Here is a 25,540-nt window from a genome sequence, read left to right on the forward strand (position 1 = left end):
TGATCCTTGGAGTCCTCCCGGTAAATACTGGAGAGGTTTTTATGTTGCTGTCCTTTCAGAGCTGAGCGTTCTCAGCGATCGCGTCTTATAATAAGCCCAACGCACCTCCTCCACGGCCGAAGACGCGGCGACAGGTGGTGCCTCGAGTCCGCATCCCGGGACCCAGTCCGCATCCAGAGATCCACGCCAGGGTCCGATCCCTAGGAGCGCGGGGTGCGGGCCACACTCGGCTGGGTCAGGGGCTCGCCAGGGGCCACCCTCGCACAGCCCAGAAACAGGAGAGCCGCGGGGTTCACGGCCGGGTGCAGGCAGCGCGCGCGTCGCGCGGGCAGCGCGGGCGCTGGCCCTGGCCCAGCGGCTGGAGGAGGCCCAGCCGCGGGAGGAGGCGAGGAGGCGTGGCGGGGGGCGGGGCCGGCTCGCGGCCTCCCGTGAAGCCCCGCGCGGCGAAGGACCGGAACTCCGGGCGGGCGGCTTGGTAACATGGCGGCAGGAGCTGCCCGCGCGTCTCGAGGAGGCGGCGGGGCCCACACCCGGAAGACGAGTCGCCTTTCGGGCTAGCGCGGCGGCCGCTGCGGACCCGGAAGTCCGGGCCGGTTACTGAATGAGGGGAGCCGGGCCCTCCCCGCGGCAGTCCCCCCGCGCCCTCCGCCCCGACCCGGGCCCCGCCATGTCCTTCTTCCGGCGGAAAGGTAGCGAGGGGCGCGGGGTCGGGCTTGGGGCGGCGGGTGGCGGGCCCTCGGGCAGCCAGGCCTTGGCTTCCGCGCGATCGGACGGCCTGCGCGCCGGGCCGGCGGGCTTGTGGGAAGGAGCTGGGCCTCCTCGCGGGCGAACGCCGGCCGGTCCCGAAGTGTGTACCGGGACCCGCTTGGGGCATGCCTTCTGCAGACACACAGCTTTTCGCGGGGGGTGGGGTGGGGGTGGTGCATTTATACCAGAAAATGGAAATTTCTTCAGTATTACGGAAGTCTCGGACTTTTCAGAATATCGAGGGGTTTGTGTCTAAAAGCAACACGTGAAAAAATTGTTTTCTCAACGAGTGCTCTTTTCCAGTTTCCCTTTTATGGGGGGGAGGGGGGTTCTGCTGTTCGTAAAATGACATGACATAACTTACGGCTAAAAGTTCCCTAATAAAGAAGAGTCCTTTTGATGACTTAGCAAGTTTACTTGCTGCTGGAATCCTAACTTTATAGACAAACTGCTTATATTGATATTTCTGGTTTTTAGTAGTAGTAGCTGCCCAGTTTTTTGAGTAGAGGCAACTTCGTTTTGAGCCTGGGTAAGGTTATTGGCATTTCGTTACGGGTACGTATCCAGGGTGGACGAATGTGGGTCTTTTGGGATGATAGTGATTCTTGTATCGATTCTTGTTGTTTCAGGGAAAATTTCCCAGACAAATACAGGTTTGGGGAAAACACTAAACTAAATCAGACTTGGGTTTATGTGACAGCTCTACTACTAACTCTGTCATCTGGAACAGAAAAATGTTGACCCACTTTCCTCTCAGCTGAGAATTCGATGATTCCTAAAGACCCCATTGAACTCTATAAAGAATTCCTTTTAAGTACACACGGAGTTTTAGTAACTGATGCCATGTGATCAGTGAATGAACCTATGATGAATGAATGAAAACCACTCTGAATGAATGAAAGTGGTAAAATGGTACAAGGAAGCTGTGTTGGTAAGGTACTTTGGTATGGTTGATAGCTCTCTCATTTGTTTGACAGTGTTGAAATGGTTGGTTTTTGTTTTTGTTTTTTAGGGTAAGGAGTGTTCTATGTACAATGGTATAATGAGGCAAATTGCAGGTTGCACATAGCCTGTTGTCTATTTATTCAGCAGATACTTTTGAATGTCTGCTCTTTGCCAGGTACTGTGCTAGGCCCTCAGTCTTGAGCACTGCACAAGACAAAAATCCGTATTTCCAAGGAGCTTGTTGTCTGCTGGGGTAGACAATAAACCTCTCCCTCTCTCTGTTTACAAATTGAGTAAAGAGTTATGAAAGAGAGAGGTTGAGAGAAGAGACATATTTCAATTTGATGTTAGTCAAAGGCCTCAGCAGACAACCTTGAAACTTAGAGCTGACGGAACAGCAAGAGGTAATGTATAGAGGCCAGGGAAGAGCATTCCAGGCACAGGGAATAGTGTTCAAAGGCTGGATGGCAAAAGTTTGATGTCCTTCAAGAGAGAAAAGAAGCCCACTGTGACTGCAGTTCAGAGAGGTACACAAGGATCAGATGATTCAGAGCTTTGTAGGTCACGGCAAGGTGTTATTCCAAGTGCAGAGACAATATTTTAAAAATTTAAAGAGGAGTGATTTGATCTCATTTTGCTTTGTAAAGATCATTCTAGATGTTTTTTGGAGACTGGATGTAGCAAGAATAGAAACTGGAAATGGTCCTATTTAGGGCTCCCATCCAGTTTCTAAATACCATTTTTAAATACCACCTATCTGCCGATGACTCCCAGATTTACATCTCCAGCTTGGATTCTCTTTCCTGAATCCAGACTCCATATCCAGCTGTTGGTCCACTTTTTACCTCTACACAATAGATGTCTGGGCTTCCCAGGTGGCTCAGCAGTAAAGAATCCACCTGCAGTGCAGGAGATATGGATTCAATCCCTGGGTCAGGAATATCCCCTGGAGGAGGAAATGGCAGCCTACGCCAGTATTCTTGCCTGGGAAATCTCATGGTCAGGGGAGCCTGGTGGGCTACAGTCCTTGGGGTTCCAAAGAGTCAGACACAACTGAGTGACTAAACAACAATAGATGTCTAAGAGGTCAACTGATAAACAACTTACTGTATCTAAAATTTCACTTTAGATTTAGCCTTCCTTCATCTGTTTTTCAGTATCTGGATAAATTGCATTTCTGGCCTTTTAGTTGCTCAGGCTAAAACTTTAGTACTTTCTTCAACCTCTGTCTCTCCTACTCTATATCTGATCCATCAGCAAATCTTTTAGGTCATCCCCAGAATATAGCCCAAATCCAGTCACTTCTCACCATCCCTGACCGTGAACACCCTGGCATTTCTGTTTAATTTGGGTGGTTAGTGAAGTCCTCTGAGGGGATGTCATTCAGATCTCAGGTTAAATGTCAAGAGGAAGCCGATTTTATGAAGATCAAGGAAACAGTGTTATTTTGCTTTAGGCTTCAATTTGGTTTCCCTTCCTCCATTTTTGATCCCCCTGGTGTGTTTTCAAACTGCATTATACCACACCTCTGTTCAGATGCCCTCGGTGGTTTCCTGTACATGGCCCTACATAATCTAGGTCCTGTTTCTCCTCTGTGTTCATCTGCTCCCTTTCTCCAGCACCCTTCCATGTATGTTGGCCACCTTGTTGTCATATACATTCCCACCTCAGGGCCTTTGCACTTGTTCCCTCTGACTGGAAACCTCTTCCTACAGATGCAAGCCTATTTTCTTCCCCCTTCTCCTGCAGGGTTTTGATTAATTGACATCTTAGTGAAGGGTTCTCTGACCAGCCTGCTGAAGATTGCAGCCCCCAGCCCCTACAGTCCCTTCCTGTGGCCCTGCTTTTTTTTTTTCTGTAGCGTTTATCACCATCTGCTGACTCATGTGTTTTATTAGGAAGGAAGCTTACTTTTGTTCATGGCCGTACCCTCAAGTCTAGACCAGTGCTTGGGATAAAGTTAGGAATTTAATAAATATCTGTTGAGTAAGTGAATGAAAATAAGAAAAATTCCAGAAGGTAATAAATGCTGTGCAGGGAATTTAAACAATGATATAGGGCAGCTTACCAGATGGCAGTTTGTATTTGGATAGAGAGGGAAGGCTTGTCTGGGAAGATGGTATTTAAACTGAGTCTCAATGAGGAAAGAGCCAGCCTTGCAAAGGTGAAAGGAACTGTATTCTTGCTGGAGGGAACTGGTAGTACAAATGTCCTGAGGTAGGAATGAGCTGGCTTTGTTCAAGGACAGACAGAAGGCTGCAGTTTAAGGACCGAGAGAAGAGGGCAATGGGGTTGTCTTGGAGATAGAGAAAGCATGGCTTGAGTAAGTGACTGGAGTGAGGGAAAACTGGGAAAGCTGTGGAAAACTCAGAGTTTGGGATAGGAAGAATCCAGAGTTCTCCTTCAGTTGTTGTGAGTCCATGTGGATCTGTCAAGGAGGCAGTTGGATGTACTAGTCTGTAGTTCTGGAAAGGCTCAGAACTTGAGTTCTCTATCTGAATTTAAAAGTATTTGGCATAAATAATGATTAAAGACATAGGACTGGGTGAGATTATCTAGGGAAGACATACAATATATGAATTAGTTACGTTGAAAGGCTAAGCTTCCATGACAGAGACACAGAGTACAATGGCTCAAACAAGATAGGCCTTTATTTCTCTCTTGCGTAACAGTCCAGTTCCCTCATCAGGTGGCTTTCCTTCCTGACCATTCAGGGATCATTTTCCTACTATTGTCTTATTCCTCTTTCTCTTAAGGTATATTCCATGTTATAAAGCCAGGTCATAGCCCTTTCTGTTAGCTTTCTGACCCATGATAAGGGAAAAGAGAAGCTTTGGCCAGAAATGGCACATACTGCTCCTGTTCTCATTTAATTGCTGAGAACCTAGCCATGTGGTCCCAGCTAACTTAAGGGCTTTGGGAAATGGAGAGAAGCTAGCCAGCTGTGTGCCAGGCTACAGCCCTCTTGCTAAGAAGGGGAGAATGAGTTCAGTGGGAGGTAGCATTTCCTGCCATACTGTAGACCAGGAGAGAACGCTGGAGTTAATTGAGCTTTTAGAAGTTAAGTTGAGGAGCATGAGCCGTTGGCAAAGGAGACTCAAAAGAAAATGCCAAGTGATACAGGATTGGAGTGTCTTGAAAGCTAAGAGAAGATAGTATTTCAAAAAGTAGGGAGTATTGTATTTAATGACACTTACAAGGTTGAGGTAAATAGAAATAGCTGTTAATTTTGATAACATGGAAGTAATTGATGACTTTTATAAATGTAGTGTCAGTGGAACGGGTTTTGGGGAGAATGTGAAGTGGGGAAAGTAAAAAGAATAACCAAGAAATTTGCAGTTAAGAGGGAAAAACAAGGCCAATAACTGAAAGGGGCCTTTAGGGTAAGGGGTGTTTTTTGTTGTTATTTTTAAAATAAAAGATGCTAAGCTTGTTTGTCGGCTGATAGAAAGAACTCAGTAGAAAGAGAGAAAATGATACAGAAAAGAAATGTTACTTGCAGGAGTGGAGTTCTTGAAAAGATTTAGGAGTTGAAATTAAAGCCTGACTGTATCAAGATTTAATTAGGATATGCTGCTGCTGGAAATGGCACTTGGTACAACCACTTGTTTAAAACCTTCAAACAATGGTATATATTGCTTAACATAAATATGTTAAATAGTAAAAGTGTGGATGGAAACCTTGAACACTCACTTTCTGAAATTGTTTCTCTAGGGAGAAAGGGAATGAGGTCACAGAGGGACTTTAGTTGTACCTGCAATGTTTTATTTCCTTTAAAAAATTTTCTGAAGCAAATATGGTGTAATGTTAAGATTTGTTAAACCTGTTTTGCCTCTGTTTTAAATGCTTCATAATAATTTAAAAAAATACAGGAAGAGTCAGTAGTGCAAAATAAGGTGGTAGAAATAAACGACAATAAATGTAAATAAAGTCTCAATGGCTAAAAATCTAGTAAAAGTCCATTGAAAGGTGGACTAAAAAGTAATGACTTGGGTTGGATAATAATCGAAAATCCAGCTATTTACCAGAAACACAACAAAAACATAAAGACATAGAGAAATTGAAAATAAATGGATTCAAAGAGAAGAAAGCTTGTGAAGTAGTTGAAATACTTTAAAGCATAAAATACTATTAGGGCTAAAAAAAAGCCTGTAAACTATGGTAAAATGAATAGAATACTAGGAAGATAAAATTCTGAACTGGTTTGCACCTAAAATCAGTCTCAAAATGCATAAAGTAAAATAAACAGAATTACTAGGAGAAGTCAACAGGTGTGTAGTTGTAATTGAGTTTTAAGAACATTCTTTTTTGGAAATAAAGAAGAGTAATCACAATAAACAGAAATGAGTGACCTGGACAATAAAGGGATGGTTATCTTCAGATTGGTTTCCTAATCTATACTGTTTAAATGTTAACAGAGCATAGGAAAGTTAAAAGGATGAGAATATAGATCAGGGTTATACAAACAAAAAGAAAACTAACATTGTCTTCACAATAGCACACACATGAAAAAAATGGAAAAGTTTTGTGAGGGAAAGGGAACAAGAGTCATTATTCATAGATAATATGATTCTGTACAGAGAAAGTTTAAGAAAATTTACACATATATCATTAGAATAAGTATTTGAAACTCAGTTGTATCCCTGTAGCCAGTAAAAATAAAAGACCGAAATCTCTATGGAGTTTACAAAATATAAGTGGACCTAAAAGGAGACTCAAATAAGTAGAGGTATACTATGTTCATGAACAGAAAGACTCAGTACCAGAAAGATGTGAACCCTCTCCCAGATTGATCAAGTCAGTGCTTAATGTTTAAAAAGAAATTACCATGAGGGTTTTAGGATCAGGACAAGTTGGTCCTACAATTAATATGAAAGATAGTTTTGAAAAAAGAATATGATAGAGGGCTTGGCTCTGCCAGAGCCTATTACATAGTTAGTAATTACAGCAGTAGGCCCAGAAACAGACCCACATGTGTATGGGAATGTAGTATGTAAAGAGTTCCTATTCATTTGGGAAAGATTGGACTAATCAATAAATTGTGTTTATTATCTCGCTGGCCCAAAAAAAAAAGAAAAGAAAAATTAAGACTTCCTCATTATGTACATCAGGGGGTCAGCAAACTTTTTCTGTAAAAAAACACATAGTAAATATTTTAGGCTTTGAGGGCTATTTGGTTGGCCTCACTCTCCTCTATCCTTGTAGCCATAGACTATACAGAAACACTATGAAAAACTGGTGGTGGGCTGGACTTGGCCCTTGGGCTGTAGTTTGCTATCCCTGATAATACAGAAATAAATGCCGGGTGAGTTGGAGCCCAGAATTTGAAAAAGCAAAGTTTGAAATCATATAGAAGAAAATATAGGGGTAAGAAATAAGACTTAGGAAAATTCAATCCACATAATATAAGTTTGACTACATCAAAATTTAAAGTTTGCATATAATAGAATATACCTCTAAGGTACTTGGTGGTGGAACCAGTTGTTCTTAGAAGTGGTTTGGAGGTGATCGAGAGACACTGTGGAAGATGACTCCCAGAGTTTTGGCCTGAGAAGCTAGTGGGCAGTGGAATCATTTATGAGAGGAGAAAAAGATTGATTTAGGAGCAGGTTTGGGGAAAGATGGTATGTCCCATTTAGGCAGTGGAATTATGGAAGATGGCAGAAAGGTAGTTAACTATGAATTTGAGATCAAAACGTACTCAGACTAGAGAGAGTACTTTGGGAGTTACAGCATGTCTGTGGTATTGAAAGCCTGAAGAATAGCTGAGATCAGCAAGGAAGTACATACATAAGTAGAGTGGAGAGAAGGGGGACCAATCTTGTCCCTGAGAAACTCCCAGCTGGCGGAGGAGAAGTCGGCCAGGGATAAGCTGAGAAGGAGCCCCTGGAAAACGAGGAGTGGGGTTTCACGGAAGCCATGCCAAGTTTCATGTTTCAACAGGGAGATGGAGTCAGTTGGCAGATGCAGCTGAGGCAGCTGCAAACACCAGTCACTCCAGCACGGGGATGGGTACTGAGAGACGTCGCTGGGAATGTACATGTTGAGTTCTGGTGTATGGGGTGGGAGGTGCCTCTGAGACATTCATTTACACACATTACCTTAATCACACAGTCATTCTGCAGGCTTTTAACCAAGGGTAAGTGTTAGTCGCTCAGTCGTGCCCAACTCTTTGCAACTCCATGGACTGCAGCCCACCAGGCTCCTCTGTCTGTGGGATTTTCCGGGCAAGAATGCTGGAGTGGGTTGCCATTTCCTTCTCCAGGGGATCTTCCCGACCCAGGGATCTAACCCAGGTCTCCTGCACTGCAGGCAGATTCTTTACTGACTGAGCTACAAGGGACGCCCTAACCAAGGGTAGAAGAGTGATTTCTCTGGTCCCACAGACCAAAGTTGAAATCCTGCCTGTTGAAATAACTCTTTACTAGCTCATAAGAATGACCAGGTTTTGTAAATCAAGGAAATTGAGACCCCAAGAATTAAAGTAACTGATCCAGGATCACATGGGAGAGCCCAAATTTGAACCTAGGTGTCCTGACCTCATCTCTCCTTAAGCACTCAGCCTTCTTGATCAAGTGCCATTCAGAGGTCGCTTCTAAGAGAAACTTCCCCTGACAGCTGTCCCGCCCTGCTGCAGGGCAGCTCATCCTTTTGTGTAGAACTTTGAACACATTTGCCTATTGGAATAGAGCTGGCCTGAGTTTTAGTGGAGGGGGCATTTGGCTGAAGAAGTTGATCATGCTGCCCTCCTCTCTTCCAGTGAAAAGCAGAGAGCAGGAGAAGACCCCAGATGTCAAGTCAGTCAAAGGTGAGTCAGTGCTTCGCAGTTATGAGCTCTTTAATCCTGTTGCGTTCTCCCTTCTTGTTGGTCCTCTCTGCCTTCTTTTATAATTACTCATGATTGTGACTTATTTCCCTGTTAATTGATGTATCTTTCAACACCCAGCATATGCTAGGCTTTTACTGAGCATTCATTGGCTCTCCTGGTGATTTCAGGAAACCAGTGTCCTCCCTGCTAATCACACATTTCAGTGATTCCCTAAAAGCGATTGGTTGACTTTATTTTAAAAAACTAAAAGCAGAAAATACTCTTTACTGAGCAGTCTGACCACTGACTTATAAAGCCTGGTTTTCTGAGGTTTATCTGGGATCTGGATGCTTACTGTTTTCACTTTATTACTTTGAACGAATGGCCCTAACTTAAAATTTATTCAGAGTTCTTTATTGGAATTAATATATTGTCCTTATTTGTAGGTAAGAGCCTGCTTTTTTTTAGACTGTAATCTCGGGTGTAGTTTTGACGAATTTCATTATGTCAGTGTACTAAAATTTTGGAATGGGAAAATTGTAATGAAAATTACGTCCATGGAATTTTCATAGATGTAATTTATTTACACAAATACTGTAGATTGCTATTCTTTAGATTTTTCTTTTAAATGTTTGCATGTTGTGTGGCTAGCATTGAGTATTAACTCCACATGCTTAATTTGTGAGAGGGACACTGATTATAACAAGAGATTTGTAGATTAGGGAATAAGTAGGGTACCTCACACCCTTATTCTCTGCTTGTTTCTGATAATTTAAAGTCAGGTGGATTCCGTGTTGGTTCAGTGCAATAAACCAAAAGCTCTTAAAGACCTTTCATGAGAGTCTTTTGATATTTGTGTGGAATAAGTGGGTTGAGTGGAATTTAATTCAGCTGTAGCAATGAATTCATAGGGTTACTTTGACCATGTGAATTTGATGAGTTCCTCTTTATCCTGAAGTCAACAGGATATTAATATTTCTTTAAAGAAAATATATTTTGTGAATTTTTAAGTGTGCTTTATCTTTAAGCAGCTTGAACTTTGATCAGTTTTTATTAGATGGTGAAATTTTGTTACTCAGTTAAAAAGTAAAATAAGCATACTTTTTTTTGTTTCTTTTCTTTTTTTTTTTTTACTTTACAATATTGTATTGGTTTTGCCATACATCAACATGCATCCACCACGGGTATACACGTGTTCCCCATCCTGAACACCCCTCCCACATCCCTCCCCATACCATCCCTCTGGGTCATCCCAGTGCACCAGCCCCAAGCATCCTGTATCCTGCATCGAACCTGGACTGGCGATTTGTTTCTCATATGATATTATACATGTTTTAATACCATTCTCCCAAATCATCCCCCCCTCCCCCAGAGTCCAAAAGACTGTTCTATATTTTGTTACTCAGTTAAAAAGTAAAAAGTAAAATAAACAGAATTGTGTTACTCAGTTAAAAAATAAAATAAGCAATACTGAAGAGTATTGTTCTAATTCTTTTGATAATCTAAAATTTTATTTTGGAATTTGTCACTTGCCAGCATGCTAGGATTAAGAAATTGAAAAAGGTCCATATTTCGGGATGTTTGCTGCCTTTGGTACACTAGAGGTTCTCAAAAAGAACTTTCTCAAAGAAAGATCTCTCTTCTAAGTTCTACTTTTGGCACAGTATTTTGAGAGTTATATATAAGTAATAGGGAATTTCTTTCCAGTTTTCTGCTACTTGGTTAATTGACCTTTTCCGTAATAATTTTTTAAAATATAAATTTATTTTAATTAGAGGTTAATTACTTTACAATATTGTTCCATAAGAATTTTTTGTTGAGTGTATACGCTTACTCAAGAGAGGTGTTACCAAATCTAATTTTTAAAGTTCCTTAAAGCCCTTTTAGGAGACAGTTTTAGACTATCAAATTGTGTTTAATTTTTAACAATTTTTTGAAAAATTATAGCTTCAATATCCGTACATTCCCCACAAAAAAGCACTAAAAATCATGCCTTGCTGGAGGCTGCGGGACCAAGTCACGTTGCAATCAATGCCATTTCTGCCAACATGGACTCCTTTTCAAGTAGCAGGACCGCAACACTTAAGAAACAGCCCAGCCACATGGAGGCCGCTCACTTTGGGGACCTGGGTGAGTGACTCTCAGTTTTTGATAACTTCTAGGAAAAGGGATTTGAGTATAAAGTGTGAAGTTCCTGCCAGAGGATACTGACCCGTATCATTGGCTGGGGCTTTGAAATAAAATGTTTAAACTGGATTAACAGCTAGTGTAATGGATGGCTCCATATTGTCCTTCTGTAAATATAAAAAGCATGCCCAGTAGAATAATGGGCCATTTCCAGAAGAAGAAATACATTTGGCCACTGAATGTGTGAAAAGGATGCCTCACTGCACTAATACTGAGTGCAGTGCAAATTAAAATAATGAGTTTATGTTCTCCCAACACGTTAGCAAATATTTAAAGCTTGATAATTGGAATGTTAATGTAGATGCAGAGAAATAGCCGCTCCTGTTTACACATAGCAGCTTGGATGAATCTCAAGGGAATTATATTGAGAGACAATATATATTGAGAGACAATATATTTGAGACAGTTCTTGAAATGACAAAATGATGGACATGAAGAACAGGTAGATGAGTGTTGGCCAATGGTTAGGGATGACAGCTGGTTATAAAAGGCCTCACGAAGGGATCCTTGTGTCACTGGAGCTGTTCTCTGTCTTAATGTTTATACAAGTCTACTCGCATGATAGAAACACGGAGAACTAAATGCACATACAGTGGGTACTGGTGAAACTGGGGAAGTCTGGATAAGACGGATGAATTGTGTCAGTGTCTTAGTGTGATCTTGATACCGCAGAGGAGACTGGGCATGTGTATGTTAGTCGCTCAGTCGTGTCCGACTCTGTGACCCCGCGGACTGCAGCCCGCCAGGCTTCTCTGTCCATGGAATTCTCCAGGCAAGAATACTGGAGTGGGTTGCCATTTCCTTCTCCAAGAGGCTCGAGGTTCCCTGAAGTTCATTAAAGAGGTGTTGACAACAGTGGACTGGTTAACACTGCAGTCAGGACAGTCAGCAGGGGTGGTACATGAAGTGCTTCAGAAGAAACAATAACCGGTGAAGAAAAGCCCTTTTGAAAAGCAGATGAGGCCCTCAGTTAATTTTATAAAAATGAGTCTCTCTGTGTCGTGCTGTGAAAGTTAATATTTTCTTAGTTTTTTCTTTCTTCTAATAATTAGCTTGTGTTTATAGTCATAACCTAAATTTAAATGTGAAATAAACTTTGTTTTATTAAGTTTGGTTTTATTTTTCAAGATAAAATCCCAGATCTAACTATTCTGTTATAAATGAGGCTAAGAGTTCATAATATCTTTCTAGCTATATCCACAATTTTTCCTCAGGATAAGGTCCTAGAAAGAGTTACTGGATTGAAAATTACCCTGATGGCTAAGGCTTTGCTGTCTGTTACTGAATCCTCCAAAAAGATTTTGTCATTTTACATTTTTCATCATCTGTTTTGCTATGCCTTTGTTAGTTCTTGTTCTTTTTTTTAAACCCATCTTTCAGTTTGATAGCCAAAAATGGTATGTATTAATTTGCTTTTCTGAGATTTTTAATGAGATTGAACTTTTAAGATATTTTTATTGGTCTTTTTTTCCTTTGGAACCTGTATCATAAGATTTTTTTCCCTTAAGAATTTACATGATTTGAATTGCCATGAAAAGAGATGAGAGGATTAATCGAGTAACGAAGACCCTTCTAGTAATTTAAATAAGCTTTAGCAGTTGTTATCTGTTACTGAACTGCTAACTCTTTTCTTCTTTTAGGCAGATCTTGTCTGGACTACCAGACTCAGGAGGCCAAATCAAGTCTTTCAAAGACCCTTGAGCAAGTCTTGCATGACACCATGGTCCTCCCTTATTTCATTCAATTTATGGAACTTCGGAGAATGGAACATTTGGTTAAGTTTTGGTTGGAGGCTGAAAGTTTTCACTCCACAACTTGGTCCCGAATAAGAGCACACAGTCTGAACACGGTGAAGCAGAGCTCATTGGCTGAACCTGTCTCTCCATCTAAAAAGCCCGAAACCACAGCAGCTTTTGTAACGGAGTCTCTTAACAGGAGGTTGGAGGATTCTGGCTCAGCCCAGCTGGAAGGAATTGACTTAAATAATAGAACTAGCAACTCCCAGAACCACTTGCTTTCCCAGGAGAGTGACAGTGCCCATTTGCTCCACCTGGAGACAGCCAGGACAGGAACTCACTGGGGCTCCCTGGAAACCCAGGAGTCCTCCAGGCTCATGGTAGCCAGTAGAAGTAGTCCATCTTCTCCACTGAAGGAATTATCAGGAAAATTAATGAAAAGTAAGTGTGTGGTGTTGTCTCTCTTTATCCTGTTTTTGTTTGTTTTTACAATCTATTTATGGGCTTCCCTGGTGGTCCAGTGGCTAAGATTGCAGAAACCAAATGCAGGGGGCCTGGGTCCGATCCCTGGTTGAGGAGCTAAAGATCTCACATGCCACAATAAGATCTGTTGCAGCCAAATAGATAAAAATAAATATATTTTTAAAAATCTACTTACAAAGTGGAACTTGAATGGGGATTAAAAGGGTTAGAGTAACTTTCTCCCAAATTTGGGAGTTTTAGAATAGGATTGTGTATGAAAAAAGAACAGAAGGGCCGACCCCCTAAGAAAAAAAAATAAGAATTACAAATGAAGAAGGGGCCAAGGTCATCACAGATTTTGAAATCAAATCCTTATCCAGAAAGGCTAATGTCAGCCTCAGTCTTAGTTTTCTTGCTCTTTTACTGAACTTTTCAGGTAAAGTTATTTGTTAATTGACAGCAGGCAGTATTAATCGGGTTCTGTGTCAGGGGCTGTACTTCAATTTCACGGAGTAGTCACAGCAGCCCTGTGAGGTAGGCAGTCACCCCGTTTTACATGTGAGGAAGCCATGGCTTGGGAAGGTCGAGGAGCCTGCCAGGTCATACATCAGGCAGGACCTGCGCTTCAAGTCTTGGAGTCTGGACTGCGGCTCCTCTTTTCCTTTTTCTTCTCTATTAGCTTGAAAGCTACACACTTCATTTTTCAGTTATCTGAAATTCTGATTAGACAGCTTCCAACCCATGCTCATGATCTTCTCTTTTATCTTCTCTTTGTTTTTCAAAGGTCCAAGTCTACATTCCTTTTTTTATTTTTCCTTGTGTGCTTTTTTCTTTTTTTTTTCCTACTAAGCCTTTATTAAGGCAGTTTTTTTTTTTTTTTTAAGGTTCACAGCAAAATTGAGGGGAAGCTACAGGTGTTTCCTGTACACCCTTTGCCCCCTGAACATGCATCGCCTTCCCCACTATCAACATCCCCACCAGAGGGAAACACTTGTTACAACCAGTGAACTTACCTGGGGGCATCACAATTACCTAAAGTTTACTTTCAGGTTCACGCCTGGTGTTACATGTTCTGTGAATTTGGGAAAGTGTATAACCACTTGTAACCACCATTGTGATACCAGGCAGAGCATTTTCACTGCCCTAAAAACCTGTGTGCTCTACCAGTTTATCTCTATATACCCACTCATTTCACTCTGGCCACCACTAATCTTTTTCCTGTTTCCATAGTTTTGCATTTTCTGGAATGTCACATAGAATCGTGTAGTATGTAGCTTTTTCAGATTGGTAGTAACATCTTCAGATCTTTTAGTTCATTGATTCTTAAAATGGATCTAAACTGCTATTGAATCAGTCTTTTAAAGTGTTATTTTAATCTAAAAGTTAGCAAATTCTTCCATTTCTAGAAATATTTTTCTTCAGGTTTGCCTGGTCATTTTTTAGTTTCTTGTTCCTTTATCCCTCTGTCCTACTTTTGACCCCATTTTTTATTTATTTAAATTTATTAAACATGTATTCAGTATCTCATAACCCCAGTGCCTACAGCTTTTGTATATCTGATTCAGGGTTTGTTTCTGCAAGTTCGCACTTCTGGTAGGCTGTGGTTTTAGTGGGTTTTGGCTGTGAATAGATATGTCTTTGAATTTTATCTTTGGTAATTCTTCAGGGACTCTTAATTAGATTGGGTTCTTTGTAAGTGTTTTTGCATTTGCTTTTGCCAAGCATCCAGGACCCGCTTCATTGCTACCCTGGTACCACTGAAAACTAAGTTTCTATCTTGCGGGGGGACGGGTGGGGGTGTGTGTCTAAGTTTCTGTCTTGGGGTCGGGTGTGTTCCTGCCCTCTTAGGGCTGTGTGTGTGTGTGTGTGTGTCTGCCCTCTTAGGGCTGTGTGTGTGTGTGTGTGTGTGTGTGTGTGTCTGCCCTCTTAGGGCTGTGTATGTGTGTGTCTTCCCTCTTAGGGCCGTGTGTGTGTGTGTGTGTGTGTGTGTCTCTTCCTTCTTAGGGCTGTGTGTGTGTGTATGTGTCTGCCCTCTTAGGGCCTCCTGCCCTCTTAACGGCCGTGTGTGTGTGTGTGTGTGTGTGCACACACACACACGCGCCACACCCTCTTAGGGCCTTTTGTGTGTGTATTTGGTTTCTTCAGGCCCTGCCTCTTAGGGCCTTCCGTGTGTGTGTGTCTGTGTGTGTGTGTGTTTCAGGCCCTGCCCTCTTAGGGCCTTGTGTCTGTGTGTGTCGCTCAGTCTTGTCCAGCTCTTTGAGACACCATGGACTGTACACTCTTGGGCCTTCTGCCTGGTTTGGGTCTAATTTCTACCCTGTTTGGGTCCCGGGCAGCTGCCCTTGAAAGTGCAAGCCTCGTGTCTCATGGGGGTGGAGGGCTTTCTCGGGTAAATGTCCTCTCTCTCTTGTGCTTTTGCCCATCTTGATTTGGACTGGCTCCTACAGTCCACAGTTCCTTATCTGCAGTCGAGAAATCCAGAAAGCTTTGCCTATCACAAGTTATTTTTTAAATGAACAGAAGTTGACCTGAAGGGGTGTAAGCTTTTCATAGCTTATAGTTGATATGAATAGCATCATGAACATGGTTGTCTCACATGCTGCTGGGGAATTAAAGTGGTGTAGCTTTGTAGTGAGTCTTAAAATTGGGTAGTTTGAGTCCTCCAAGTTTGTTCTTTTTCAAAGTTGTTTTTTCTGTTCTAGGTTCTTGTATGTTTTATATAAATTTTAGAATAAGCTTGTCTATGTCTACAAGAAACCCTGCTGAGATTTTAATTAATTGGAGGGTAATTACAATATTGTGGTTTTGGCCATACATCAACATGAATCAGCCATGGGTGCACATAATGTTCCCCTGTCCTGAACCCCCCTCCCACCCCGCTCCCCACCCCATCCCTCTGGGTTGTCCCAGAGCACCGGCTTTGAGTGCTCTGCTTCATGTATCAAACTTGCAATGGTCATCTATTTTACATATGGTGATATACATGTTTAAATGCTATTCTCTCATAGCGTCCCACCCTCGCCTTCTCCCACATAGTCCAAAAGTCTGTTCCTACATCTGTGTCTCTTTTGCTGCCTTACATATAGGATCATCATTACCATCTTTCAAATTCCATATATATGCATTAATATACTGTATTGGTGTTTCTCTTTCACTCACAATGCGGTAAGATTTGATGTCAGCTACAGGGAAAAAACTATAAAAAACACAAACATACGGAGGCTAAACAGCACGCTTCTGAATAACCAGCAGATCACAGAAGAAATCAAACAGGAAATCAAAATATGCATAGAAACAAATGAAAATGAAAACACAACAACCCAAAACCTATGGGATTCAGTAAAAGCAGTGCTAAGAGGGAGGTTCATAGCAATAGAAGCCTACCTCAAGAAACAAGAGAAACATCAAATAAACTACTTAACTTTACACCTGCTGAGATTTTTATTGGAATTGCATTCAACCTATGGGTCCGTTGGGAGAAGGCAATGGCACCCCACTGTAGTACTGTTGCCCGGAAAATCCCATGGGTGGAGGAGCCTGGTAGGCTGCAGTCCATGGGGTCGCTAAGAGTCCGACATGACTGAGCGACTTACTTTCACTTTCCACTTTCATGCATTGGAGAAGGAAATGGCAACCCACTCCAGTGTTCTTGCCTGGAGAATCCCAGGGACAGGGGAGCCTGGTGGGCTGCCGTCTATGGGGTCGCACAGAGTCGGACACGACTGAAGTAGTAGTAGTCATCGTAGTCCGTTTGGAGAGAATTTACGTTTTTAACTGTATTGGGTCTTAAACGCCGTAGATTGAATCTGCTCCATTTACCTACCTCTTTGGTTGCTCTCTTTTGCATTGTATGGTTTTCAATGTACAGATCCTTAATGTTTTGTTATTCCCTCTTTTCTGGTACTATTACAAATAGTATGTTTAGAAAGTTTTTGTTTCTATATTTTTTTTATTGCTAGTATATAGAAATATGATTGACTTTTATATGTTGACCTTCTGTTTTGTGGCCTTAATTTACTCACTTGTTATTTTTTAGAGCTTTTGTGTAGATTGCCTGAGATTCTTGTCTTCTCCCTGATCTTAGAAAGCACTCAGGCTTTCATCATAAAGTGTGAGGTTAGCTATGGGATTTTGTAAATGCCCTTTATCAGGTTGATAAAGCGCCCTTCTCTTAAAAGTTTACTGAGAGTTGTTTAAAAGATTACAGATAATTGTTTAAATCATGAATGGTGTTGAATTTTCTCAAATGTTTTTTCTGTCATTTAATATGACCATGTGGTTTTCCTTCTTTTGTCTGAGGGATTATATCGATTAAAAAAAAAAAATACTGAATAAGCGTGCATTCCCAGAGTAAGCCTCATTTGCTTGTGGTGTATTAGTCTGTTTATGCTGCTGGACTTGATTTTCTAATATTTTGTCGAGCATTTTTGCACCTGTGTTTATGATGGATATTGGTCTGTAGTCTTCTTACACTGCTTTTGTCCAGTTTTGTTATTAGTAATTCTGGCCATGTAAAATGAGTTGTCATTTCATGGAAAACAGCTGGCAGTGTTGTTGCCCAGTGATAAAATGTAAGTTTTCAAGTGAAACTTCGAATTTGGAAAACTTCCGTTCACTACCACATGCTTTGACAGGTTTAAAGAGTGTTCTGAAAAGATCATTGGTGATATTAATAATGATGTGATTTCTTTTTTTATACTATATGATGCAATTTATCAACATTTGTAAGATCTTCATAAGTTAGTGAACCAATATTTTTTTAAATATTTGAAAATATATGAGACTATAAAAGCACTCATTAGTTAAAAAAAAACTCGTTAAACATGGTACATAGACCAGTAGATTCTAATGTAACAGATTATAACCAGTTTATTAATTTGGTTTCTGATTCTACATTCTGATTAACTTTTAAGAAACTACCACTTTTCAAGTTTTGGATATAGTATCAAAGAAGAATGCTTCCCAGGTGGTGCAGTGGTAAAGAATCTGCCTGCCAATACAGGAGACATGGGTTCAATCCCTGAGTCCAGAAGATCCCTCTAAAGGAGGAAATGGCAACCCACCCAGTATTCTTGCCTGGAAAATCCCATGGACAGAAGAGCCTGGTGGGCCACAGTCCTTGGGGTTATGACTGAGTACGCAAAAGGAGGATCAAAGAAGAATATAACCACAGTTATTTCAGAAAGCTATTAAAATACTCCTTTTCACAGCTCTGAGGCCAGATATTCTTGATATAAAGAAAACCATTTATCTGTTCAGAGCAAAGCAATGTCTGTCCAAAATTAAGCAGTTCTCCTGTCTCATTGGATTGTAACCTAGTGTTCATTCTCACACTACCTGGAATTAGTACTGACCCTGCAGGTTAAAGGCTCAGTTGCACAGCAGTGTCCCCCACTTCAGATGCCGGTCATGGGTTGCAGGTCAGATTCCCACTACCTCTTCCTCTTTCGGTAATTTGCTGTCAAGGCTCAAAGAACTTAGGGAAACACGTTATATATGTTTAGTGATGTAAAAGGATATTATAAAGGAGGGAAATGAGCTTCCAGATGAAGAGGTCCACGGGGTGAAGTCCAGAAGGATCCCAAGTGCAGGAGCTTCTGTCTCTGTGGGGTTGGGGCGATCTCCCCTCTGGCACATGGACACATTCATGAACCCAGAAGCTCTCTGAGCTGCTTCATTTAGGGTTTTATGGTGTCATCACGTAGGCACGATTGATTAAATCATTAGCTGTTGGTGATTGGCTTGATGGTCCACAACCCCCTCCACCCTCCCTGGAGGTTGGAGAGTGGGGCTGGAGTTCTGGTTCCTTCTCTGGCAACCAGCTCCCTCTGCACAAGTCACTTGGTGTCCATAAACTTTTCCTGTGCTTGAAAGAGCTTTATTATGATTAACAAATGATGCTCCTCTGGCCCTACTGTAACTCAGGAAGCTGCAAGGGTTTTAGGAACTCTGTGCCAGGAACCAGGACAGAAACTGTACATACACACATGTATACACGTAGCCTTCCCTTGTGGCTTGGATGGTAAAGCATCTGCCTGCAATGCAGGAGACCTGGATTGGGATGATCCCCTGGAGAAAGAAGTAGCAACCTACTCCACTATTCTTGCCTGTAGAATCCCGTGGACAGAGGAGCCTGGCAGGCTACAGTCCATAGGGTCATAACTGCACAACTAACACAACAACAACACACACACACACACACACACTGTGTATATATATACACACATACACACATACACTAATATATATAATATACATACATTTCTTCTCATATCCTGATAGCACTATATATATTTGACCCAAATAAAAAAGCACAACAGATTGAATGCCAAAGCAGATATAAGAATCTTAACAGTTTTCTATCAAGAAAAATAGAGTTGCAAAAATGTAAAATGGCATCCTCTTATTTTTTCAGTTTGGAAAATAGTTATTTTTAAAAAATGGTGTTTATGTTAACTTTTAACAGATTTAATATTGTTCATTTAAACTGGATAATTTTTCATCTTAATTTTCAATACCTTACTATCTATAGGTAAAACTCAGATAAATGGAAGCTCAGTAATTTTTAAGATTTCAAAGTCCCAAGACAGAAAGTTTGAGATTCACTATTTTAACCTTCCAGGGTTGTTGAAGGTCAGATGAATGTATTCGTGAATGTGAAATTTGGTAAAATATTTTCAACATGGATTTGTAAATAACTTGAGCCCTCGCTGTGTAAATCCTTCAGGTTCCAACTTTGGAGAGGAGATACGGAAAGAGGGTGTGTGAGAATAAGTATTTGCTGTTTCTTGTGAGCTTGTTAGCTGTGGGGAGGGCAGGGGGCTTCCTCATAACTCCTCTGCTCCACCAACCAAAGGGTGTAAAAGCAACTTTGTGATAGAGGCTTGTTTTGTCCTAAGTTTATTTATAAATATATTTATTTGTAATAAACTATCTCTGTATTTGTGTGTGTGCTTGGGTCCACAGCAAAGCCCTGCTGTTGGTGAATATGTTCTGTTACTGGTGCAAGTTGCTTTTTGGTTTTGAAATTGTCCCTGTCTTCCCTTGCAGGTATAGAGCAAGATGCAGTGAATACTTTTACCAAATACATATCTCCAGATGCTGCTAAACCGATACCAATTACAGAAGCAATGAGAAATGACATCATAGGTAAGCAGTGCTTGAAGCTATGGCCAAAAAAAAGAAAGCCTCTTTTTGGTTATTAAGAGAATTCTTCATGAATATGAAATTCAGCATCTCCCTTCCGTGTCTTGTTTTCAGTGTACTTTATTATATCTGACTGTTGCTCACTTAAAAAGTTTCCCTCTTATTCATTATTATTAGTTTTTGACTTGAAAAATAGTAGCACATGTTTACTTGAGTACTTACTGTGTCCCAGACAATATTCTAAGCACTTCCCCTGGACAAACTCATATAATCTTCTAAAGAACGTTTTAGCATAAATACAGTTATTATTTTATAAGTGAGGAACCACAGAGAAGGTAACAGCTCCCAGTGCACACCTGCTGTCTGTAACATTTGCCCTCGATAAGGCTCAGACATGGCAGAGTTAGGCTTTGAAACCAGACCCTACCTGGTAGGCTATTTGGCAGTGTTTTTCATGCTGCAGATTAGGACCAGTCTCCTCTTAGGTCTTCGCCACCATCCCCACCTCCCTTGCAAAAAAAGACTAGAAAAATCAAAGTGCTTCACAGTAGTAAGGGCAAACAAACAGCACTTCTGAAAATTGTTTCTTTTTTCCATCATGCATAGGTATATAAATTTTTCTGTCGTAATTTTTTAAATGTTTTGAAAGCTTTTACTATGTTGTATCAGAAAGACCTCGTATGCCTATAGTCAAGATAGAAGTGGTTCATTATACATTGAATAGATATTTATTATCAGAAAACGAAGATCATGGCATGTGGTCCCATCACTTCATGGGAAATAGATGGGGAAACAGTGGAAACAGTGTCAGGCCTGGCGTGCTGTGATTCACGGGGTTGCAAATAATATTTTTGGGCTCCAAAATCACTGCAGATGGTGACTGCAGCCATGAAATTAAAAGTTGCTTACTCCTTGGAAGAAAAGTTATGACCAACCTAGATAGCATATTCAAAAGCAGAGATATTACTTTGCCAACAAAGGTCCGTCTAGTCAAGGCTATGGTTTTTCCAGTGGTCATGTATGGATGTGAGAGTTGGACTGTGAAGAAAGCTGAGCGCCGAAGTGCTTTTAAACTGTGGTGTTGGAGAAGACTCTTGAGAGTCCCTTGGACTGCAGGGAGATCCAACCAGTCCATTCTGAAGATCAGCCCTGGGATTTCTTTGGAAGGAATGATGATGAAGCTGAAACTTCAATACTTTGGCCACCTCCTGCGAAGAGTTGACTCATTGGAAAAGACTCTGATGTTGGGAGGGATTGGGGGCAGGAGGAGAAGGGGACGACAGAGGATAAGATGGCTGGATGGCATCACTGACTCAATGGACGTGAGTCTGAGTGAACTCAGGGAGTTGGTGATGGACAGGGAGGCCTGGCATGCTGCGATACATAGGGTCGCAAAGAGTTGGACAAGACTGAGCGTTTGAACTGAACTAAACTGATATTCCTATTAAGTCCCATTACTCAGTTTTGATTGCAAAAACTGAGTTTTGATTGCAAAAATTAAGTGTTTTGATTTATGAAGTATAGCCTGTTATTCCTCTCCAAGCAGGTTCTTCCCAGCGTGGGGCTCTCTGGGTCTTTACTCATTATTTGGGAATAGCAGATCCCCTCCTGGTCTCAGCTAAGCTGCTTCTGTCAGTCGCCCCACTCCCAGTGCATACCTTCTGTCTGTGTCAGGCTAACAGGTGCTGTCCATGTGTTTCCCTTTTCCTCTCCCACACAGACGCCTGTAACACACGGGCCTTGTGGCTGTTGGTGGCTTGTCCCCATCTGCTTGTATTTTGGAATTTTCAACCAGTTTCATTCCAAGTGTCGTCATGGAATTTGGGGTTTTCTATGTTGTTTCTATGTGAAAATTTGTTGCTACCATCTTCTAGACTTCCCAAGACCACCTGTGCCTAATGATAACTGTTAGGTGTCTGAACAGATTAGAATGTTGGAAATCGTTCGCTAGCAATTCCTTTAGGTGTTTGTACCAATTGATAACTAACCTGTCTGGGGTAGCTGAGAAAAGGAGAGAGCTTTTGATAAAGAGGTAACTATTTTTCATAAATCTATAGTTCCTTAGGTTACCATCCTAGAAATAGAATTGCTGATTGAAAGGGTATGTTCATATTTTGAGAAATGGGGATATGTTCATTTTTAAAGCTTGTGCTAGAAACTGCCAGTTTATATGCCCAGTTAAATACATCAGTTTATATGCCCACTAACACAAGGGTCAGTTTTCCCATGTCCGTGCTCAAGTGTGTGTATCATTAAACAGTTAAGCAAATGGATTGTTAAAACGATTTTGTGCCAGTTTACTAGACAAAAGGTGATGTGCTTCATTATTGTAATCCATTATTATATTTCCTTGGTTACTAGTGAGCATGCATATGTTTTTAATTGGCCATTTTATATTTGTCCTTCAGTGAATTTTCTTTTCCTGTCCTTTGTTCATTTTTCTTTTGAGACTTTCTTGTAAGTTTGTAAGAGCTCTTAATACATGAATGAAAATAATCTATCATTCTTAAACTGTCATATATGCTGCAACTCTTTTCTCTCAGTCTGCCCTTTTGTTTTAGGAGTGTTTTAAAGAAATTAATTTCATATTGAATCTTTTGATTTTTGCTTTTGCATGTATGCTTAGAAAGACATTCCTTACCTCATGATCAGCTGTTTACCTGTATTTTCTTTTAATTGCATTAAAACCTGCTAATCTTGATGCCTTTACAGTTATTGCCTGCTTTGATTTGCAGATGTGTATAGTTTGGATTTAGAGAAAAAGTTATTTACCATTTCTTTTACAGCAAAGATTTGTGGAGAAGACGGGCAGGTGGATCCCAACTGTTTCGTTTCTGCACAGTCCATAGTCTTCAGTGCAATGGAGCACGAGTACGTCGGTTTCACACACCCACATTCTATGGTCTTGGGAATTTCGGTTCAGTCTCAGGAGAAAACCAAGTTATCTTTGAGGGTTTAAATACTTTGAATGTTTACAGGATCTTATAGGCATCCTCTCAAACTATCTTGGGCAATGGTTTCTTTTAAATACAAATTATGTAAATCCTAGTAAAAGTAAAACAGATTTGTATTTTTAATTTTGATATTTCTTAAGTTAAAAGAATTTGTTTTTAATTCTGAAGTCACTGGGGGAGATTGTGACTGTAGTGTATCTGCTTAAACAACATGTGTCTTCAGGTGGATATCCTGATTGTTAGTACATGCTGTAACCTTAATGGATGCCGTAGCACTAAATCCACATGCCCTCAAAAAAATCTCCGTATTCATTCTTTAATTTAAGATTTGTGGAAAGGGTGCTGCGCACAGTTAGCTGTAGTACCTGCTGAAGGAGATTACAGCCTGAGAGTAACAGGGCATGTTGCTTGGTTACTGCAGTAGGAGGTAGCATGTGTTCAATGCTAGAGGGGAGCTGCAAGCCAGTAAGAGAGGGGAGAGGTTGCTGCAGGGAGAGGAGTCAGGGAGACACCGTGGGAAGGGAGGGTGTGCTGACCCAGGCTGTGAGGCACAGCGGGCACAGCGCGGAAAGAGTGTGTGCTTCCCAGCAGAGCTCTTTCCTCGGTTGGTCCCTCAAATTTTACCTTTTTGTCCACATGCAGGCACTTTAGTGAGTTTCTACGAAGTCACCATTTCTGTAAATACCAGATTGAAGTGCTGACCAGTGGAACTGTTTACCTGGCTGACATTCTCTTCTGTGAGTCAGCCCTCTTTTATTTCTCAGAGGTAAATTCTGCATTTCCTTTCACACTCTGTTAGATTCCAGCCTCTAAGCTGTAAATGCTGGGGCCCTGCCTGTGGAAAATAACATAGAGGAGACAAGTTATTTGTAAACACATCAGTTGGGTTTAAATACCTCGATTACTGTGTTGTATCTAATGGCAAGAATACTTGAATGGCATTAAAGAGAACTTGAAAATTCAGTGTAAAATAACTATAATTTTGAAAAACCTAATTAAACTGCTTATAAAAGAATGCAGATTTTTAACTACTTAGAGCTGTTTTAAAACCACAGAATTTGATACTTGATTTCAATGCATAAATGTTTGCAGACCAGACTTAAGAAGAGAGAAGGGAAAGTAGTGAATTTTTTTCTGCTGTGTCATCATTTTACTTGAGCCATGTGATAGGATTACCCAGTGAAGCATTTGCAAGGAGCAGTGAGTAAACTCATCTCCTTGAGGCATGCAGTTTAGTGTGATGGGGTGCGTTAGGCTTCAGCTAATGAAATTGTTGCAAAGCAAGTGACTTTGAAGTCGGGGTAGAGGGTTCCTAGTCTCACAGAGTGGTCACTTAGACCCATACCTGCATCCTACCTCCTCACCAGGGTACAGTTACTTAGCTGATTCAAGTTCTCACCCCCTCTCTTTACCTTAAGTTTAATTGAGCATTTGTTCAGGTTGCTGTGGCTGTGTGGAATGGTGGAAACAATCAGGTGTTCGAGATTGGGTCCAATTGGTTTATTTTTTGTATGCTTGGCAGCAAGGAACCACTAATCCACCTTTAATTTTAACTCCTGTTCACTGAAATTTGCTTTCAGCTGTGTGGTGGTAGAGTTTCTGTTGTTGCTTAGAGTTGTTTGTTTGTTTTGATTGGCGGGGGGGTTTGTTTCTTGGTTTTTTTCCCCCCTAAAACAATATTTTAATATTTTTCAATCTCAAATGACTGTAAGTTGCTGACTGGCATTAACTGAGCAAGTGGATCTTTGGGGAGTGGGTGGTTTTGTGGGGATTTCTTCTCTTGGTGTCCTGTATTTTAATAGTTGGTGTTTATATATAGATGAGAAATGGTGAGAGAAATCTGTTTACAGATTTTCAGTCTGATTTTCCTCTTTTGTATGTTTACTTCCCAGTACATGGAGAAAGAGGACGCAGTGAATATCCTACAATTCTGGTTGGCAGCAGACAACTTCCAGTCTCAGCTCGCTGCCAAAAAAGGGCAGTATGACGGACAGGAGGCGCAGAATGACGCCATGATCTTATACGACAAGTGAGTCAGGTGGTGGAGGACTTCGGCACTTAGCAGATACTGAGCGTTTCATGTGCTCTTGGGTAGTAAAGGTGGGTCACCTGGGTCTCTGCCATCAGGGAGCTCGCAGGGAGCCACGGAGGAGCTGCTTACTGGTGTGTGCAAAGTGGGGGTTCCTAGAACACAAGGTGCTGGTGGGAAAGCGGGGTGTGTGGGGAGCGTGGAGGTCACTGAGGGCTTCACAGAAGGAAGATTTGATTGCATCCTGAAGAGTGAATTGGATTCTGTCGCCAAAGAAGGTGGGAAAGAATGTTCTTGGAGGAGGCACCGGCATGAGCAGACTCATTGGCGCTTTGGGTGATTGAAAACTTGGGTTGGGACATGAAAGAAGATGAAACCAACAGGAATATATTGTAGAGGGCTCAGTGGCTACTCAGCCAGACTGACCGCTTAGCAGAGAGCACTTTTTCATTAGCTTTCCCTGAAGATGAGATGGCAGCACAGTCTGACAGGGAATGGAATTGGAAACTGTGTCTGCTCCTCATTT

At 41.3% G+C, this 25,540-nt stretch overlaps 1 protein-coding gene across 4 annotated transcripts in view; it reads left to right on the forward strand.

Moving 5' to 3' along the window:
• Positions 1-460: 460 nt before the first annotated feature.
• The window catches only part of AKAP10 (A-kinase anchoring protein 10), a 42,269-nt gene continuing 17,189 nt past the window's right edge, over positions 461-25,540 (forward strand). For 2 of the 4 annotated variants that reach the window (XR_011467963.1, XM_070389572.1), the window contains exons 1-8: positions 461-689; positions 8,453-8,500; positions 10,448-10,630; positions 12,328-12,864; positions 19,936-20,034; positions 22,818-22,902; positions 23,628-23,751; positions 24,878-25,014. Coding sequence is in view for 3 of the 4 variants with exons in the window: in XM_070389572.1 (XP_070245673.1) it covers positions 602-689; positions 8,453-8,500; positions 10,448-10,630; positions 12,328-12,864; positions 19,936-20,034; positions 22,818-22,902; positions 23,628-23,751; positions 24,878-25,014 (1,301 nt within the window). In the remaining variant the exon portion in view is untranslated. The remainder of the gene's footprint in view (positions 690-8,452; positions 8,501-10,447; positions 10,631-12,327; positions 12,865-19,935; positions 20,035-22,817; positions 22,903-23,627; positions 23,752-24,877; positions 25,015-25,540) is intronic. The other 2 variants (XM_070389573.1, XM_070389574.1) reach the window with 2 other exon arrangements.

This window comes from Bos mutus, chromosome 19 (genome assembly GCF_027580195.1).
Source record: "Bos mutus isolate GX-2022 chromosome 19, NWIPB_WYAK_1.1, whole genome shotgun sequence".
Lineage (NCBI taxonomy): Eukaryota > Metazoa > Chordata > Mammalia > Artiodactyla > Bovidae > Bos > Bos mutus.